This window comes from Brachyhypopomus gauderio, chromosome 10 (assembly GCF_052324685.1).
Source record: "Brachyhypopomus gauderio isolate BG-103 chromosome 10, BGAUD_0.2, whole genome shotgun sequence".
In the NCBI taxonomy this organism is placed as follows: domain Eukaryota; kingdom Metazoa; phylum Chordata; class Actinopteri; order Gymnotiformes; family Hypopomidae; genus Brachyhypopomus; species Brachyhypopomus gauderio.
In genome coordinates, this window is record NC_135220.1 from 9,375,175 (window position 1) to 9,394,994 (window position 19,820).

Below are 19,820 nucleotides of genomic sequence, written 5' to 3' on the forward strand. Positions count from 1 at the left end.
CTGCTGCTTTACGTGGTCCAGAAATGACATGCTGATATTTGCCGAGCGACCAAGAGAGATGAGGTCATTGCCGGCCACAAGCAGTCTGCTAGTCTTTTTGTTAGGGTTGCCAGAAAACATCAGGTGTGAAGTAACACTTGTTTAGTCAATACTCACTCTGTACTAAGGTGGCTTGATGCTTTCAGATGGTGGTATAGTTTAACACTTGGGTACCTTTAGCCTAAATACAATATTTTGTTCAAAGTAATGAATGTGTCATGAGCAAGATTCATGTGTATTTGTGTCGTCTTCCTTGAGGACTGGAGCAGCTTGTTCGTTTGATCTCAGTGTATTGATTAAGGCCCCGTTCACCAGAGGTTGGAGACAGAAGCATAAACTTCATGTGGCAACATGCAATCAAACACTAATGAGAAGAGGAGAGGAGAGAGAGAGAGAGGGGGGGGGGGGAGAGAGAGAGAGAGAGAAGCTTTACCTCCTTCTTCTTCGCTCTGCTCACCCAGCTGTCAGTGGAGAGGAGGGTGGAGAAAGGAGGGTGGAGGAGGTGGAGGAGGGTGGTGGAGGCGTGGAGGAGGTTGGAGGTGTGGAGGTGTGGTGGAGGAGGGTGCAGGAGGGTGGAGGTGTGGTGGATGTGTGGAGGTGTGGAGGAGGGTGGAGGGGTGTAGGAAGATGGAGGTGTGGAGGGTGGAAGAGGATGGAGGGGGTGTAGGAGGGTGGAGGAGGGTGGAGGGCGTGTAGGAGGGTGGAGGGTGGAGGGGGTGTAGGAGGGTAGAGGTGTGGTGGATGTGTGGAGGTGTGGAGGAGGGTGGAGGGGTGTAGGAAGATGGAGGTGTGGAGGGTGGAGGAGGATGGAGGGGGTGTAGGAGGGTGGAGGTGTAGAGGGGGTGTAGGAAGGTGGAGGTGTGGAGGGTCTGGTTCTGATGGAAGGCCTGACCCCCTTAAGCCACTGCAGCAACACAATCCATCTTCAGAGGAGCAATAAGTTCCTTGACTGCTGGGACTGCGTGTCTGTCTCTGGGCGCTGGACACACTGAGTTGCTGAACCGCTGCCCACTGAGTCTGGAGGGACCCGCCGTGTCCAAACACTCCCGCACTTCCCTTACTGTGTCTAATGTCATTTTGAAAACATTACCCTCATCAAATATTTGCATAGAGCTTTTATGCAGAGCTGGGCTGAGGGACACATTAATGCTTAAATAGCCCACATTCAAGGGATTATCTGGATGCAATGGAAATATGATTACAGTTCTAATAATGAAAAATTAATAAAATAACCACATTAGTTTTTTATATTCCCACTCATGAAAACAGATATAATAGAATAGATAATTACTGTATCCATGCGAAATGATTGCAGTAAAACAAACATGAAGGAACGGTGATCCCACACCAGATCTGTGGTTTTGTTTTCACTGCTGTAGATATTAACCAGCAGTATTAAAAGGGAATAAACCACTCTGAACCAGCACACTCCCCTTTTCAGCCTACAGAGCCGGTCCACCAACAGCATGTAATTAACACCCGTCCTAGCCGGCCAAGGCACCACACACAGGTGGGGGGGGGCATTTCTGCCCTCCCTTTTCTGCTGTTCACGTGGACAAATCTCCCCAGCCTTGCTGTCTCTCGCCCTCCCTGTTCGGGGCCAACGGCCAGGCTGGGGCCGAAAGATAAAGTTGTCTAATTATAGCGCTCGTTTACGGCCACGTCCCCCCGTCAGATGCGTTTGGCTCTCCCGGAGGACTTCATCTAAACAGGCTTCTGCTGAAAGCCACGGGACGCTATCGTGCTCGCCCCCTGCCCAAACCGCATCTTTGTACCCGTACGTAATTAAGAGGGAACAAGTGAACATTGTTCGCAGCGTTCCGGGGAGGAACGTTGTGGTGGGAGGAGAGAGCAGCTGGCGTGATTGTGACCAGCACGGAGACCTCAGTCTTCTGCTTGAAATGAGAATCAGTTTTTTTTTCTCATTGAGTCACATAATGAGCTGGTGTCAGGGAAGAGGCCAAACAAAGATGCCAACCTTTGTTTGGATTGTGTGTTTGCGATCGTCTGAAATATGAGTCTTCCCGTTGTAAAATGGGGAAGGGGGGGAGGTGTGGGGGGCAAAGCTCTTAAATTTGTGTGTGTGATGGGGGGTCAGGGGCAAAGGCAGAATTCAGAGTGAGCGGAGAGGCGAGGAGATGATGTTCCTGGAGTGAAGGACGCTCATCCCAGCTTTGGAAAGCTTCATGTAAAAGGGAGAAAAGGAGGAGGGAAAAAATAGTAAACAGTGAAGGGAAATAAAATGAAATCCTTGAGGAGCGCGTGGACACTTCACGCAGCTCTAATCATCTCCACTGTTCTCTCCACTGCCTGCGATTTATCCATTTACAAAAAAAAGAGAAAACAACCAGCAGAAGCATGTGACTCATTTTAAGATAACAGTAAAAACCACCATATTTATTTATATAAAAAGGCAGCGTTAAATAAAACCGTAGCAGAGCGCTGGCTTTTGTAGTGCACGGCTGTATCTCCGCCTGAGCACACAAGGGACAGACATGTGGGGGCTGTGGGGAGGAGCTGGGGCAACACTGTGGGGCTGTTGACGAGGGCTTGGGGCAGTGGGGCAGTAGTGTGTTGGGGCTGGTGCGTTGGTGGGGAGGTGGGCTGTCGGTGTGGTGTTAGGACGATAAGGTGTCATGGAGTGTGTGGGAGTGTGTGGTGATTGGACTGGTGTGTGGTGAGGTGATAAGGTGGTGAGTCCACTTCACTCATGGATCGTCACGCGTACTTCCAGGGCCTCCAACTATCTCCAGCACACAGACCCAGCAGGCCCTGTACGGGGAGAAGGGCCAGATCAAGTGTTTCATCCGCAGTACGCCTCCTCCGGATCGCATCGTAAGTGCTCTCTCTCTCTCCCTCCCTCTCTCCATCCCTCTCTCTCCCTCCCTCTTTCTCCTTCTCTCCATCCCTCTCTCTCTTCCTCTCTCCCTCCTTCTCTCCCTCTCTCTCTCTCTCTCTCCGTCCTTCCCTCTCTCTCTCTTTCTCTCCCTCCTTCTCTCCCTCTTCCTCCTTCTCTCCCCCCTCTCTCTCTCCTTCTCTCCCTCTCTCTCTCTCTCCATCCCTCTCTCCATCTCTCCCTCCCTCTCTCTGTCACACCACAAATAGCTCTCTTCCATAACATGGGCCATTGATACAGTGGTGGGCCGGCAGCCAAGAGATCTGTACTGCTTTTCAGATGTATCTCCTCTCCCAGTATCAGCCACCCTGCAGCTGGGAGTGGACCAGTCCCACCACCCTCGCCAAATCGCTGCTGGGCTTCTTCAATATGTAATACTGGGCAGTGCCCTGGAGAATAAGGAGAAATAATGGCCGTTGATTTATGACACACGGTTCTATGAAGCATGGCTGTCTTTATGGCCCTCGACTAATGGCGCCTAAAAGAAATGTCTGTCCCACACTCTTTTGTACCTCTAGAGTACTGTTCAGGGTGTGTGTGTGTGTGTGTGTGTGTGTGTGTGTGTGTGTGTGTGTGTGTGTGTGTGTGTGTGTGTGTGTGTGTGTGTGTGTGTGTGAGTGTAAAGTTTGAAACTGGTTTTATGCCTCTGTCCTGTTTGCCTTCATCCAGGACCTGATAGCATCTGTATGACGAGGCCAGGGAGTGGAGCTAATGACAGAGTTCTTCTCATAGACCACCATGGCCCACAGTTCTCTCACTCTCCCTTTCCTACAGGCTTGGTCCTGGAAGGAGACGGTACTGGAGTCAGGAACGTCTGGGCGGTACACCGTGGAGACGGTGAGCACGGAGGAAGGGGTCATCTCCACGCTGACCATGAGCAACATCGTCCCCGCCGACTTTCAGACCATCTACAACTGCACCGCATGGAACAGCTTTGGCTCTGACACTGAGATTATCCGCCTCAAGGAACAAGGTCAGAGTTCTGTGTTTGTGCCTCCAGGTGTGAGTGTGTGTGTGTGTGTGTGTGTGTGTGTGTGTGTGTGTGTGTGTGTGTGTGTGTGTGTGTGTGTGTGTGTGTGTGTGTGTGTGTGTGTGTGGAGTCTATTTTATCCCTGTCTTACAGTGATTAAGAGGGTTGCCTTGATTACTTCAAGCATAAGGGCAGTAAGTCCCCAATAAGCTTCTTTACTTGGGTAAATGTCAACAATTTAAGTCTGCAAAATTCTGTAATGACATTTAGACGTTCAGAACTAACGTCTAAATTTGTAATCTAATTTAAATTGCCCTAAATCACTTTTACTTGCATTTATGAGCCCTTTGAAATATTTATGCGGAATTAGATGGTGCTCTCTCATTCAAGCGATGCCCCATTTTCATTTATTAGGTCTGCCTCCCAAGGAGCAAAGAGGCCTTATTCAAAGGGGTCACTCTCCCTGTAGGGCTGTGCTGCTCAGAGAGGCACAGGAGGCCCTCGCGTGGCTTTATTATGTCTCCCTGTGTGACAAATGGACATGTGGACTAGATTGCATGCAAGGTTTTTTTCTTGCCATGTTGCCTGTGATCATCCCCCCCCCTCAGCTCCCCACTGACTCCATGTTCTCTTCAGGGTCTCTGCGATTGGCCGTCATCATCGGGGTTGCGGTGGGAGCGTTCCTGGCCCTCGTGGTCCTCATGGGGACCCTAGGGGCCTTCTGCTGCGCTCGTCTACAGAGGAGTGAGTACGCGAGCTTTGCTGCCCTCTCCTCCTCCTCCTCCTCCTCCTCCTCCTCTCTTGTGCTTTCCGGCACTGATGAACAGCCCTGGAGTTGAGAACACTGGTGTAGCTCCGTATCCTGAGTTTAGAACACGTCCTCAGAGACAAACAGAGATTTAAGCTAATTCCACGGGGCACGGCACAGTACTTGGAGTTGTCTGTGCTGTATAAGACCAAGAACAGAGACAGTGCTCTGAAATGAATTTAACAGTGTCTTTTTTATCTCCAATCATGACTTTTGTGTCGGGCGTCAGACGGAGCACAGAGATCTGCGGACGCATTTCATTCATTATTATTCACCAACCTTTTGGTTTATCTGTATCTACTTCTATTAATCTGCCTGTGCTTCTACTATTATGTACAAGTCCCATTTGAAGCTACATTTTTAAAGCATTTGTACTTTTAACACCTGTAACACTTCGTTATCTGAAGTTGTACATACAGCGCAATGATCATTCAGGATTCATATTAAACACCTGGGGCAAGATGTTCATGCTTACATACTTACACAACAACATGTAAAAGTGCCTTTTATTGTGGAGTGTTATAACATATATGGGGATGCTGGGGTGGAAACTCACTCATGTTCCACAGTTATTTATTTGCCAGCGTCCAGTAAGACAAAGTAAACAATTTGGAACAGATACATAAAGTATTCAGGAGCTACACAGCATTTTCCACTAGTGTCCTGAAGGCATCTCCAAAGTGCCCCAAACCTCTCCAGACACTATATATCAAGAGCGTGCACCGTGCATTTTATTTTTGCTAGGACATCACATATATATATATTTTGCACTGCAAGATGAGTAATATGTACCTAATAGGCTAAAAGATTGTGTTGTGTAAAAAACTGTTTAACTGTACATTTTGTATATATATATATATGTAGTATGCGTTCTGTTATGCAGAAACGAGACTTCAGTCCCAGGCACAAACACATCCCTCTTTCTCATGGTCCATGTTAGCAGCCACTGAATCCACCACTCTGATTCCATCTCATCATTGCACCCTGATGCCTTCACATGATCTCCAGCCAGTATGAGCCTCTTCCTTCCAGGATCCGTGATCAAACTATCCACTAAAAAAAAGTCCACCAGTTTCTCCAAACACATCGATGGCCGTGTACTCCAGTGTGCTGTAGTGTTGCTGCCCAGGGCTCTGCTGGGTGATACAGCTTCGTGATTCGCTCTCCCTCCCTCAGTAGGTGACCAATCAAGGCAAGGGAGGTGTCTACATTGTCATTTGAGAGAAGGGTATTTGTTTTAACAGTTGTCAATCACTTGGGGACGATGACTAAAAACTAACTTGATTTCTGTAGAACACCTTTGAAACCCAAAGTGATAAATTGGTGCTAATGACTGACACTCAAAGACAATAGTAATTTAATAGTAATTCATGGACCACTAGTGACATAGTGGAATCTCAGAGCAGTTTTGTAGTTTTGTATTCATGAACACATCTATGAGAACTTATGAGAACAGAAGATAATGGTACACTAGTAGATAATGATACATGTCAGGTACAATAAAGTGTCAGACAGCAGCTTAAATGATGATTGAATTTTCTATGATAAAATTTGACATCATAAACATTTTTAAAAGGCCTTTTAAAAGGAAATATGTGGTCCATGTGTAAACAATGAGTATTCAGTATGGACCCTCTGGTTGTCTGTAGAATGGCTATATGGAGATTGGTGAAAATATATGCAGGTAGTTATCCTAGTTTTAAGATATTCTGTGTAGTGTGACTGCTTGCCTTGTAAGAACATTCAGTGCTATCGAGTGATTTTACTTAGAAAATCAGAACTCTAGAGGGCAATTACACAATAGCAGTTACATTCATCCAACTTTCCAACATTACCCCCACTGGTGTTCACTGGGGATCGTCCTCGTGCTAGTTGTGCAGGCTGTTTTTTACACCACTGGCTTCCTGCAGGCTTGACAAGCCAGTGTTAGGTTTTTTTTGTTTTGTTTTTTCCACAAACTTTCCCTCCTGGTTTGCATGATGCATGTGTGTGCAACTACCCACGTGCACCTGTGCGTGCTCTCTGTCTGTGCCGCTGCGTTCGCTGAGAGAGAGAGAACTCCAGAGCACAATTATGGCGGAAGGAAAGCTACAGAGACGTGGCTGCGGAGTCCTCTGACACTTCCTCTCTCTTCTTCTTCCCTTTACTTCCCTCTTTCTTTTTTCGTATTAGCGGCACGGCTCTGAAAAAAACTGTCAGTGCCCGTTGCTTTGATAGACTAAGTAGAGCGCTGTGATCTCACTAGTGTGCAGGGACAGTGCAGGGGGCTCGGAGGGAAGACCACGCACACCCGCTCTTTTGAAGCTCTGCAGAAACCCATTCCAAGAGTCCGGCTAATCAGTGCAATCTCTCACAGGTCTCAAAGGAGTGGTTTCGGCGAAAAATGACATTCGGGTGGAGATTGTTCACAAGGACCATAACGCAGCTCGGGAGCAGGATGAGCACACCAACATGAAGCAGATGATGGTGAGTCCTGCCTCCCAGACTGTCGTTGCTCCTCCCACATGCTGCTAAACGGGGACCCAGGCAGACCTGGACCAGTCCGGTTCTGTTTCAGGAAGCACGCACTACAAACGTAGCCCGCACGCTTTGATGTGGCAGTGAAGACCATGACAGCATGGGCTCACTGTGGCTACTGCATCTCCCTCTCTCACTCCGTCTCTCTCTCTCTCCCTCCGGAGATGGAGCGTGGTGAGTTCCAGCAGGAGTCTGTTCTGAAGCAGCTGGAGGTACTTCATGAAGAGGAGCAGGAGTTCCAGCACATTAAGGTGAGCTGCAGAGGGTTCTGGGTAAAGCCAGGAGAACTCGCTCACGTTCATCCATCTTTATTAAAGACCCTTGCTGGACTGTTCTTTATCAAACTCATCCAAAATTCAATTATCGAAAAATGTAGAGGCACACGATTTATTATGGGGCCCTGGGAGAAGTTTAACAGCTGCCGGCCACCTCAGCATTTTAAACAATACCTGTGTTTGGTTGTTTTCAGAGAATTGTTTGAGTGATTAAAGTTACCTTTTGTGCTCTTGTAGTGGCTATAAGCAGTTAAAACTACCCACTGCCAGGTTTTATTACAGGTTATAGTGATTGGGAAGTAAGGGAGTTATACTGGTGCATTTGCAGTCTGTTTAACAAAAAGATTAATATTGATATATGTTCATTTAATTAACATTAATTTGCCCCAGGGTTTGAATGACAGATTTGACAGACTTCTTTTGCACTTAGCTGTAATAATAATAAAGAAAATTTTATTCAAGCATTTTCACTTTTACCATTCCAGATGAATCTACAGAAATGTTGCCTTTTGACCAATTAAACTCTGTATGTTTGGTTATCTGGATAATCAATCTGGTTATTTGGTTATCTTCACTTGACTTGCTACAACACCCATCACATACCCAACTATATACACTTCACAGCCCTCGTAGGTGTCGAGCTTGATGACATCCTTGTGCTACGACTCACACTTCTGCCGTTGAGGTGTAGTGCTCCAGTTATTCATAGACCGCGTAAACAGAATAAAAGTCTGTGAGGACAATAAATGTATTTTCACCAAAGAATACATGAAGTGATTTTTTCCACTGTAATCCCCAATATACATATATTCTATATACAATATACCTATACCAAAAATAAATGAAATGAGTTTTTGAAGAGATTATTTTACATATGCTAATGTGAAAACAAATCATCAAGGCCCATTTAATTAGCTGATAACAGGATTTGACTGTTTATGCAGAAGATGACTATTTCACACCACTAAACCATGTAATCTTCTTAACATGGAGTCCTTATCAGTCTGTTCCCTAATGTTCGTGTCATGCTGACTATAATTAGTGCTAGATGAACTTGACCTTGGCTTTGAATGTGTATAAACATGAGAGAGAAAAAATTGTGTTTTTTTTGTGGGTTTTTCACACACCTTTTTTCCACCAAATCAGCCAGACCTGTTGTAATACTCTTACGTCTGGCCAGATGGTGTTAATGTGAATGGTGCCATTAATTAGAATTAGACTGTCATTCAGAAAAATCAAAACAGAGTTCCAGGCAACTGCAGACACAGCTTGTAATTACTAAAAAAAAAGGTCTCAACTGGCGTGTTTGGCATGACTGAGACCCTCACCCAGAGTCCTGAACATTCTTCCTTCTGCTTCTGTTCTTGTCTTCCCATTGGCTCAGGACCCAACCAATGGCTACTACAGCGTCAACACCTTCAAGGAGCACGCGGCTCCCTCCGTGGCCGTGGCGGCTCAGAGCACAGAGACCCGCAACCCGGGTGCGTCCACTCTGGTCAAGCAGCGCGTCCCCACGGGCATGTCCTTCACCAACCTCTACTCAACCCTGGGCGCAGGCCCCAGTCACCGCCTCTACGACTACGGCCGCTTCATGCTGGGAACGGGCGGCAGCTCCATCGAGCTCTGTGAACGTGAGCTCCAGCGAGGGGGCGGGCCACTGGGAGACTCCGCCTCCTTTGCCGAGGCGCAGGTGGAGGGAGGTGGCTGCGCGCCATCGGACAAGGCCAGCAAGGCGTCGGCCTCTTCGTCCTCCTCCCAACGCTCACACTCATCCTCGCAGGGCTCGGAGGCCACACGGCCCGTGCACAAACGCATGCAGACGCACGTCTGAGACGGAGAGACGTGAGCTGGAGACAAACTCCCAGCCAGGAACGCCAGGAACGCCAGGAGAAGAGTTGTGCCATGAGATGGCCCCGCCCCCTTCTGCCGACAATGCCTGAGGAATGCGACCACTTCATTTCTCATGGAGACATGCGCCTGTATTTTTTAATGAACAGTGTGTCCTAGAGGTTCCCCAGCAGTGCGGTGCTCAGACCAGCATGTGGGATCCTCGACATTGTTCCATGACAATCAGGATTCCATCCTCACAGTCGCCACCGTTTCTCTGCTGGACTTCCTACTTTTTCAGTTTTTTTTGTGTTGTTTTTTTTTTCATCACACTGAATGGGGAAAACCTTGAGGGCTGTATACATTTTTCATGAGGAACCAGATTCTCGGGCCTTGTGTAACTCAGCTGTAATTCAAAGCACAAAAGCAGGACTGTGGATGTGAGCTACAGTCCTGCCCAGCCAAAAGAGAAAACCCTCAACACCAGGACCGCAGAACGGTGATGCCAGAATGAACAAACATCGCCTATCCGGCCTTACCAGGGTGAACACAGCACATCCGATGGGCTCCTGTTCTTAATGGTTCATTCACGCTATTGTAAATTGGTCTGACGTTTCCAGGTTCACCTTCTCTCTCTCTGGAAAGTGTGTGAATGCACCCAGTGAGTCTGTTTAAACACGGTTTGCATGCCTGAAGAAGCAGCTCCCCTGACACCCTGACCGCCGGCACCGGGCCCATGTTTACATGTCAGTGAAAGGAGAGTGTGTGATCTGCGTATGGAATATCCTGCCTAATGTGAACTCTCTAAACAGACCAGAAGCGTGAAATCAAACACGTGCGTCTAGCAAATCCAGATAAATGACCTCTTTTCTTCTCCCAATTTTCAGCTTACGATGTGTCGTTTACACTGGGGCTTGTAAATCCTGCTTTGTGTGTACTGTGATTCTGTCTCCAGGTGATGGTCAGAGGAATGGGACTTTTTCTCTTGTTTTTTGATAGCTTCTTTCGTGCTAAGACAGACGGGTGTTTAATGCCGCTGTTGTACGTGTGTCCGCACACACACAGGCTGCACCAGCCACATCACACTGTTCAGCACGAGGGCCACGTGCCTCCTGAAGCAGCTTCAGGGCCTTGGTTGTGAAACAAATACAACTTTGTCAAAGCATAAAAGCAAACTGAATTAATCAACCAGTCTTGGTTATAAAATAATAGTTTATTGAATGCGTGTGAGAAAGGGGACACTAAAGCCATGAGATTGCCTCTGTTCCGGTCATTTTCTAGGAACAGCAAACAAGAACAACAAAGACAATGTGTCAGAAGTAACTCTCTGCTTGTTCTGTTATTCATACCATGCCATGAACAGCTCATGGATACTGCTCTAATAGACAGTGAACATGCTTAATGCTCAGTATGGTTTATCAAGGATTCATTCATATTGAGAACTAATGTTGGATTCAAACCTGGATTGCATTGTTTCATTAGAATGTCGTACTGGAGAAGTTCTTTTCAATCACTCCCTCACTTCTGTGTTTCAGGTGCATTAGGGCCTTAATGACTTGGGATGATACATTTCGGCATTCGGATATTAAATCCCCAAGAGGGCTTTAGGGATATTTCATGAACCATCATAACATTGCCATATGAATTAGACATTACAGTGTGGTTTTAATCTATCATCTTGGCTTTTAAAGGTTGGCTCAACCATGGTGGAGCCCATCATCGAACTAAATGGATTTCAAAAAGACGGTGCGTCTGGATAGGGGGCGTGGTGCATGGTGCCAGAGGAGCCGTGGCAGCTGTAAGTCTTTAAGAGCGTCTCGTCTTGCTTTGCCATCCTAATTGAAAGTCGAGTCACACAGTCTGTAACCACAGCTATTGGGGAAAAGCCTTAATCAGCACATTCTGGACTCAGGAGTTGTCTAGAAGCTCATGAGCTGCTCCTGGATGTGTTGTGAGCGGTGAGCGTCCAACTTCTCTCGACACTCCCGACACTTTTCTCTTTGCCTTCGCATAAGGGCAGCAGCGATAGACTCTTAAATTTGCTCCGATTCAGAGAGGCATTTCAGAGAGACCGAATGTCTTATTTAACAGGGCACTTGAGATTCAGCTATACAGCTCCGCCTATAGTGCCGGTGTGCTGTTATTCCTGACCTATTATTTCTAATGATGAGATATTTATATTGATGATGTAGGGGGTGGGGAAAGATAACACGATTGTAGTCACTAAAATGAAAGGTCATAATTAAAAGTGGAGGGTATATTTGGCCAAAGGGCACCGTTGCATACAATGAGTAGAGAAAAGAAACTTCAGAGCACTGTCTGGTCTGCTGACTGTGGAGCTTTTGTATGGCCCTGAATTTGAAATCAAATGTGCTGCAAAACTAGGGCCCCCACGATAAGATCCACCTGCAAATGAAATCAAAAGAAAATGCAGATTTGACGTGTCTAGCTGTGCACCTCTGACGAGATCGCGATACACAGGGCACTCGGTACGTGATGCGTTTGAAGTCTGCGTTCTGCACCCCGCAGAGGCAGTGATAAATATGAATGTCCCCCAAAGTGAACTTCATTCAAAACGTTCACAGCGAGCACCATGCACTTTATCTGCCAGGTTTAACTCAGCTCAGCCTGGGTTGGAAATTTTGAGCTACCGTTTGCCTACCCCGATTCACTGGAAGCAGACAACAAACACCTTTATCTTTCTTACTGTTGCTTATTTTGTCCCTTTTGTTTTTGGTATTGTGTGTAATGAACTTATTACCGTACAAACATCAATCTATTCCTCATGAACTATTCTGCTCCAGCAGTAAAAAGATACATAACAGTCGTCCAATTATGAAAATGTTTTCCTTCTTCTTGTCTCTGACTGTGACCAATGTTGTTTTTCCTTTGCTGTACATAAAATGAGCTAATGAGCAAAAAAAAAAAAAAAAAAGCAACAAAACAAAGAAGTGTTTGGTCTTCCTCGTCTTCCTCACAGCGTTGTGGGCCGGAACGTATCGTGGAGGGTGGCTCCCTGTCACCCTCGCCTTCAGTGGTAATGGGCACACACACACACACACACACACACACACACACACACAGCATAGATGACGTGCGGGTCGTCACAGAAGGATCTGATGACGTGGTGTGAGGTGGGCTTGAGGTTCTCTGGATCATCACACACTCTCGGTTGTTTACACACACACATGCTGCACTCCTTCAAGGGAAGTCAGTGGGAGAACTCCACTGTTCCTCACTCTTCACTATTTTGGTCAAGAGGAAGCGTCTAGTTCTAGCAGACTACCATTTATTTTGTTTAAGTGGCTACTGACTTTCTGAGAACTTCCAATTCTATATTACTGAAAAGATGTAATTCAAGAAATCTAATTCAACCACAAATAACTTGCATGTCTTACAGTGCTGTAGTGTTAGACTATCAATAGTATGCCAGTATTATAGCTTATAAAGAACTTTAATATAATGGAATTACGTGATTAACTGAATCACTGAACCTTCTAATTACACAGATTTCCGAGACAGTCCTGTAGAAGCCAGTGAATTTGGTGCTGGTCCAAACCCAGAAGAAAAAAAGACAAAAGTGGGCTAATCACTTTGCCCTCTTGCCCCAGCACAGACCTTTACAACGACAGACACAGACATGATTGGTCTAACTATTTGCCTTCTGCAATTAATGTGAGACCAAAGGGATAAAACAAATGAAAAATGTGCCTGTGACATTTTGACTCTGAAATCCTTGTGGACCCACTACAGTAGTGTGAACCTGGCCTTTATCACACAGCTCTCACTCACATCCTAGTCTTGCCTATATATACAGAGTGTGTGTGTGTGTGTGTGTGTGTGTGTATATATATATATATATATATATATATATATATATATATATATATATATATATATATATATATATATACACACACACATATATTATTTTTAAATAATGCTGATAAATTAGTCATTCTTTTTCATTGTACTGCAGATTAATCATTATCCAAAGCTAATTACCATAATGATGTATACACAGGTGTTTTTTCACTCTGATTTAATTGGCTTGCTGGGCTAATGAGCTTCCTTGCAGCAGCTATTGAGTGTTCCTGTCATTTCAAAGAGCCTATATTTCCGTCTCTGAGGTGTGCTTGCGTCTCCTCATCCTTCACAAAGTGTCTGTTGATAATACTTCAAAGTGGTCCGCAACAAAGTTCTGTCGCCTGCACCATCCTCATCATCCTCGTCATCCTCCGCGTGACGGCAGATGTTGGAGGAGTCTGGCTGTCTCCACTAGAGCACAGGAGACAAGCACAGTGTCCTCACGCCTCTCCTTCGTCTCATGGAAGTGAAGCGCCATGCTGCTGTCATCAGGAACCTTCCTCCATCCTCATGGTCCTCCAGTCTCATACCCAACACCACCTTCAGCGCCACTTGCTGGCCACCAGTGAGCTGGAGTGGACACCAATTTTTTCACCTAAGGATCTTAATGCAACTTGAGATGAATCATATTTGTGCCTACAGATTGATGATATGGTGAGGTGGTGATATCAGCAGATCTTCAGGATAAGATTTGAGATGATTGACCTTCTGCAAGACAACATTCTGTTGCTCACCAGTGGGATCTTCCTGCTATGGCCACTTTAACTCAGCTACTGTTTACATCTGCTGCTCTAGTAAGGTAGAGGCATGCTGAAGTGAAGTCTGGCCATGACCTTTGACAGACAGGTACGAGGACTGGACACTAAGGTAAAAATATACACAGTTAGAGGCTTAGCAGACTTTTGACCTCTGCATTATAATAAATAATCACTCTGTTGCTATAAATTACACATTGGACTTACAAAGAGGTTAAACATGTTGTGCACAAAAGGTGCCAACTATACTTATCTTAGAGGCAGAAGAAATAATTAGTCCTGATGAAAGTATAAAGAACTGCTGATTATTGATTATCTTAGTAATTAATGGTCTGGCTTTTCATAGGGCTTAACGTAAAGTCACAAATTTGATTTACTCCTAAGAAAAGTGTATAACCTATCACAGGCCTGTATGCTTATTAAAAGCCATTTAATCACACTTGGGTACGTTAAACTATTCTTTGTCCTGATTTTCAAAGGAAATTTTCTATGCTACAGTTTACATTGACTTATCTAACATTTGGCAAATGATCTTATGCAGAACGACTTTTTAATGAGTGTGCCAGTGTTTCTGGTCCTGGTCATCAATGCATGGTATGATGTTGCTTTTAAGTTGCACTCTGAACTCGTTTGTATCATATGTGGTCATCACTGTCCCCAACAATCTCCCATTTGCACACTGTCATGTGCACATTGACTGTGCAATAATCGTTAATGACTAATACTCCACCACGGACTAGTTGGACTGATTTATCGGATTTTCTGGGCAGAGGTAGCAACAGCAGACTATGTCGAGAAATTCATCTTTTTACCTTTCAAAACGGATTGTATTGCTCCACATACTGTACATCACAACAGAATACATTTTGGGCCAATTTAAACAATGCAAAGTTCCAATCACCTGACGTTAGACAACGAAATTCGATCACGTATGAGCAGAGTTGAAAAAGATAAACAAGAGAGCTGTGTTTTCACTGCTGCAGCTTTGCTGCTTTAATTACATTTGCCGCCTGCACTCCAGACGCCGGTGAGCCGCAGACCAGCCCGTGTCTGGGTTCTGTTCTACATAAATTATAGTGCACGGGGAGAGAGAGCACCCAGCCAACCGATTCATCAGCAGCTCGTATTGACGGAGGCCACTTCTCAACAGGATTTGAAGATAATTCACCGTGTCCCTATTGGCGTTTGGAAAATGCCTACATGTGGTGGGCTGGACTCTTCATGGAGCCATTTGTAATGCTGTATCCTGTTGTTGACAGACCAGGCAGTGGTCGTAGGTCCCCCTGCACGGTCGTGAAGATTTATAGCTGATTGAAATGCAGAGATGAGAGTGATTGAGAAGATAAAACAGTGGCATTTCACTGACTGGAAGAAAAAACTTCAAATAGGCACAAAATCATATTTACTTTTGCTCATTTGTATCTAAGAGATTTCAACTTATGAAATTTCCCATTGATTCTAAATTGCATTAATTATAGCTAGCCCGTGTGGTAATTTACTTTTTCATTAAACTGAAGAAAACTGCATGTGTGACAAGTTAAAATTCTCAGAGGTGAGAGAACCAAACTGATACAATCCAAATGTTTCTAGCTTTCAAAGCTAAAGTAATTTTTGTAATTCTTGTTAATATAAAAATAATAACTCTAACATTCGTTTTCCATCTCTTGCCTCACCAGATTAGTTCAAATACAGGCATCATTCTCCCAGGTTCAGTCTGGTCTGGCTTTAACGGGAGCTGGGTGAGATAAACGCTCCAAACCCCCGACATCAAAATCTGTCAGCATGTGCTCTGAAAAGCATAAATTGTGTGTTCTGCTTTCAAAGTAAATCACTGAAGTGAGCTCGACATTTCCAATGGTGTGTCAAATGAACACAAAACAGGAAGAATAGGAGGGAGGTTACCCTTAGCTACCGCGCTGCAGTGACTGCTCTGAATTTGCCTTGAAACCATTGCTGTACAAACCTTTTTGGTGTCTGTTCTTTTGTGTTGTCTAGCTAGTGTATCTTACTGAGCAAACAGCTTTTTTAAAGCCACAAATTCAAATGTGCTTAAAACCTGTATGGAAAATAGATTCATTAAACCACAGGATGTCATCTGTCAGGGCAGATCCTAGTTTTTGATCTGACATGCTTCACAGCTGTCAGCATCAGAGGGGATCGGAAGCATGTGTCTAAGAGGACACGCTTGGTCCAGCTGAAGGGAACGTGGGTTTCCTTGGCTACAGTAATGTCCCTTAGCTAGCAATTTTTTATTCATACCATTCATTCATATTTTAAGAAATATGCCTCCATGGTCCATAACTGTAGCTACTACATTTAAAAGCTAACAGAGTGTATATGTGCAAATTAAACCAAATACCTGGTTTTGATGGATTTGGAATTTTTTAAATGAGCTTTTACCAAACCAAGGCAAAGACTCCCACTGTAATGCTGCTATAGACATTAGTAATGTTGCCTGTAGTCCTGACATCCAGCTTGTTACCATCAGATCTATAGAACTAAACAAATGTGGTGCACATGGTGGTGGGAGAAGCAATACTGACACCTCATCTTTTGAGAACAAGAGTAATTCGATAAGTAGCTAATTTGATTAACTGATCGTCCTCATTACGAAGTGTGTTAGTGTTGCTAGAGGTTTTGTTTTGGAATAAGAATCAGTGAGAAGGTAGTGTGTGTGTGTGTGTGTGTGTGCATACACCCAGTCTCCCCCTCCCAGTTCTATGTACTTATTTCCATTCAGGTTGTGACACCCAGCAAAACAAGATAAATAATTCTGCTCTGGTATTTCTGTAATGTGCAAATTCCGTCCAAGAGCCCAGCGCTCATTTGGCAGGCAGCAATCACACAGGCGGATGAGTGATTAGGTGTGAGGCTTGATTTGACCTTCAAGCTTTTGTCAACACCGTCTAAAAGCTCGAGACGCTTTTTGATCTCCTCCTCAGTCTCAGTTGTGCACGTAGAAAAATAATGGAAGCGTTTTTAAAAGATTCAGTCTCGTAGCACACAGGGGGCTTCAACTCCCTCTGAATGGTGAAATGACGGCAGTATTGGTATTTATGAGCCGCACATTTAAAAACTTTATTCGCTTTCAAGACTTTTTGCTTGAGGCCTATCGATAAATTGCACCATGGTGAAATAACTGATTACATCGTTACAGTCAATAATTATATTAAATAAATAAAATGAGTTTGATATATATATATATATATATATATATGACATAAATAAATCACAAGTCTTTTAACCTCTTTGCGCCGGGCTGCGGTCGGGTTCGCAGGGGGAGAACCGAACCACCTCCACTCCCCCATTTCTCAAAGTGATAACTTACTTTAATCACACTGCTATCGCCAAACGGCTCCGCTATCGATTATCGCCGATATTGAGCGCACTTGTGTTAAATGGGTCCGTGATGTTCGACACTCCCGTCCTGATCTACACGCATCATTTACTGGATCTAATGCAGCGCACCTGCTGGAAAATCAATGCTAAACGTTCACACGTCCATGAGACCTCAAATTCTAATGTGTCGCTTCAGTTTCTTCAGTAATTATTCAGGTACAGACCTATTTTGGCTGTTTAATCCACCACATAACAAGTGAATTAGACTGTACACAATGTTTAAAGACTTCTAATGAGACATAATTACATTTGGTTCGATCAGACCCAGAGCAACAAGACCCAAAGAGAGAAAGCGGCGAACTTGCCGTGTAGCTGTAAGATAATGAAGCATTACGGCCCATGACACGACATGACTCTCATTCTCCAAGCCAGTGGTCCACTGCACACACTGGAATTAGACCAGTAGGCCTACATGTGGGTATTGGGATAACCACCGTGCACACCATGTGTGGAAATAATCGCCTTTATTGTGCTCGAGGTGAAATGTAATCTGGAGTTCGACTTCCAATATTTGAAATAAAGTCATACTATAACTTTTGGTTGAAATAAGTCTTTAACTTTAAATGAAAGAATTGTCACATGCCTCTTATGTAGTATATCCAATATCTGAGGTGTTGCCTATTGGGTTAATTAATTTGGCCTAGGTTAAAGCTAAACATTCTGGACAAGTATGCAATATTAATGCCCCTGCTGTTCGCCCTCCCTGTGAATGTAAACACATCTCCACCCTGCACCGTGTGTAGCATCCACCTGTATCACCAGCGTATCTCTAACGCCCCTACCTGCACCTTACAGCGTTCATTCCTCATCATACAGCTGTGCAGCAGGTGTGTGAACGTTAACTTTCATTTACGGCTGAAGTATTCGACGGTACCAGGACTGTTCTGGTGTTTCTGGTGTAGGTCGTTTGCCGATAACGTCCAGCGGTCCTGCACCATCCCGCTCGGTGCTACGGCGAGAGCGCGCGCCTCCGTTTAGCTGGCGTGAGCGCACCGTTAATGTGCTCGAGCTTTCAGCAGCTTAAATGTAGATTCGGGGCGCTACGTTAACAGGTCTGGACCCGAACATATTAGTGCTGTTGGACCCTGTCGCGGCAGTTTCCCCGTGCGGAGCATTCAAAGGGAAACTAATGAGCTCACTAAAAGACACATGCAGTGATAAGGGGAAACACTGCCTTCTAGCATGGGAAAGATATTTGTTTGTGGCTTTTCAGAGAAAATATGTGACTTTTGACGTGGCTTTGTTTTATTTTTAAGAGCCTTAATTATACCCAAACTTAAAAAAACAACCGTTATTGCAATTGCGTGTACTGCATGTGTTAGCATGTAAATGCAGCGTAGTGCCTGTTTGACACATTAAAGTTATAAACGGGGGAGACGCGGTGGTGAAGTCAATATCCAGAGGGTTATGGGGCTAGAACTAAGGTTACTCTCTGTTTCATCATTTTTTTCATTATAGTTGTTTAAAGTGTGTGTGTGTGTGTGGGGGGGGGTGATGTGTGTTGGTGTGGGTGTGGGTGAGCACAAGTGTTTGTGAGGGAGAGAGAGATAGGGAGAGAAGGGTGAATACAATCTGTACAGTGAACATCACGCTGTCCTATGCATAATGACACTGAGGATCCTCCAGCGCCATCTGGTGGTAAGTGACAGTAGCTGCAGTCTGGGCCCCAGGAGCGGCGCTCTGTAATGTTCAGCGCGCTGATTCCTCTCTTGTCCTCAGCATATTGCTGTTCGTGCCCTGTTTGACTGCAGCCATTAGGAAGGGGGAGAGGAACAGTGATATCCTCCAGTTCACAGAAAATTCCCTCCGACTGTAGAGCAGCTCTCCAAGCTCACAGCTAGGAGGCTTTAATTCCACTCCGGCTCTGGAAAACGAGAGACGCAAATCCACTCAGATGTTTCTTAGAGCTGAAATATGACACGTATGGTCACGTACAGATTAGGACTAACAAGATCACGGGCTATTACAAGGTTGATGAACACATCCTGCGCTGCCTAGTACGATGTGTTCTGAGTTGTATTTAATGTCTGTGAAATAACTGTACACGTAGGCCTAAATTACCGATCCATTTGGATTGAATAGCCAAAATTGTTTACGAGAACCAAGGAGTAACAAGAAACCACGACTAAAATCTTATTTTGAGTAGCAATTACCGTCTCGTTTATGGTATATTCACATTGTCAAATACTTTTCTTATGTAGGAATAGTTAAAGATATTTGGTTTTGTTTAAAAACGTACTTGTAAGCCGTTGCAAACCGTATGGATCTGACGCACATCAAAATCTATGCCTGCAATAAGTGTTAAACCGAGTAGTCTATGCATACTTGTGTAGATCTCTTCTACAAATTCACACATTTTAGTACTAATAATATTTGAATTATGAAGTTTTTTGTCTTTCTCGTGATAAATTTAAAGATTGTTTTCATATGAAGGCGATATGAAGGTCTGCGTTGTAAGTGATTATGC

General features: G+C 44.8%; 1 protein-coding gene across 2 annotated transcripts in view; it reads left to right on the plus strand.

The window, feature by feature from the left end:
* kirrel3a (kirre like nephrin family adhesion molecule 3a) overlaps nucleotides 1-12,241 on the plus strand; it is a 117,410-nt gene extending 105,169 nt beyond the window's left edge. The window contains exons 10-15 of one of the 2 annotated variants that reach the window (XM_077019288.1): nucleotides 2,774-2,874; nucleotides 3,710-3,908; nucleotides 4,542-4,649; nucleotides 7,070-7,179; nucleotides 7,395-7,481; nucleotides 8,890-12,241. In XM_077019288.1, coding sequence (XP_076875403.1) covers nucleotides 2,774-2,874; nucleotides 3,710-3,908; nucleotides 4,542-4,649; nucleotides 7,070-7,179; nucleotides 7,395-7,481; nucleotides 8,890-9,336 — 1,052 coding nt within the window. In that variant the 3' untranslated portion in view covers nucleotides 9,337-12,241. The remainder of the gene's footprint in view (nucleotides 1-2,773; nucleotides 2,875-3,709; nucleotides 3,909-4,541; nucleotides 4,650-7,069; nucleotides 7,180-7,394; nucleotides 7,482-8,889) is intronic. The other variant, XM_077019289.1, reaches the window with a different exon arrangement.
* Nucleotides 12,242-19,820: the final 7,579 nt, after the last annotated feature.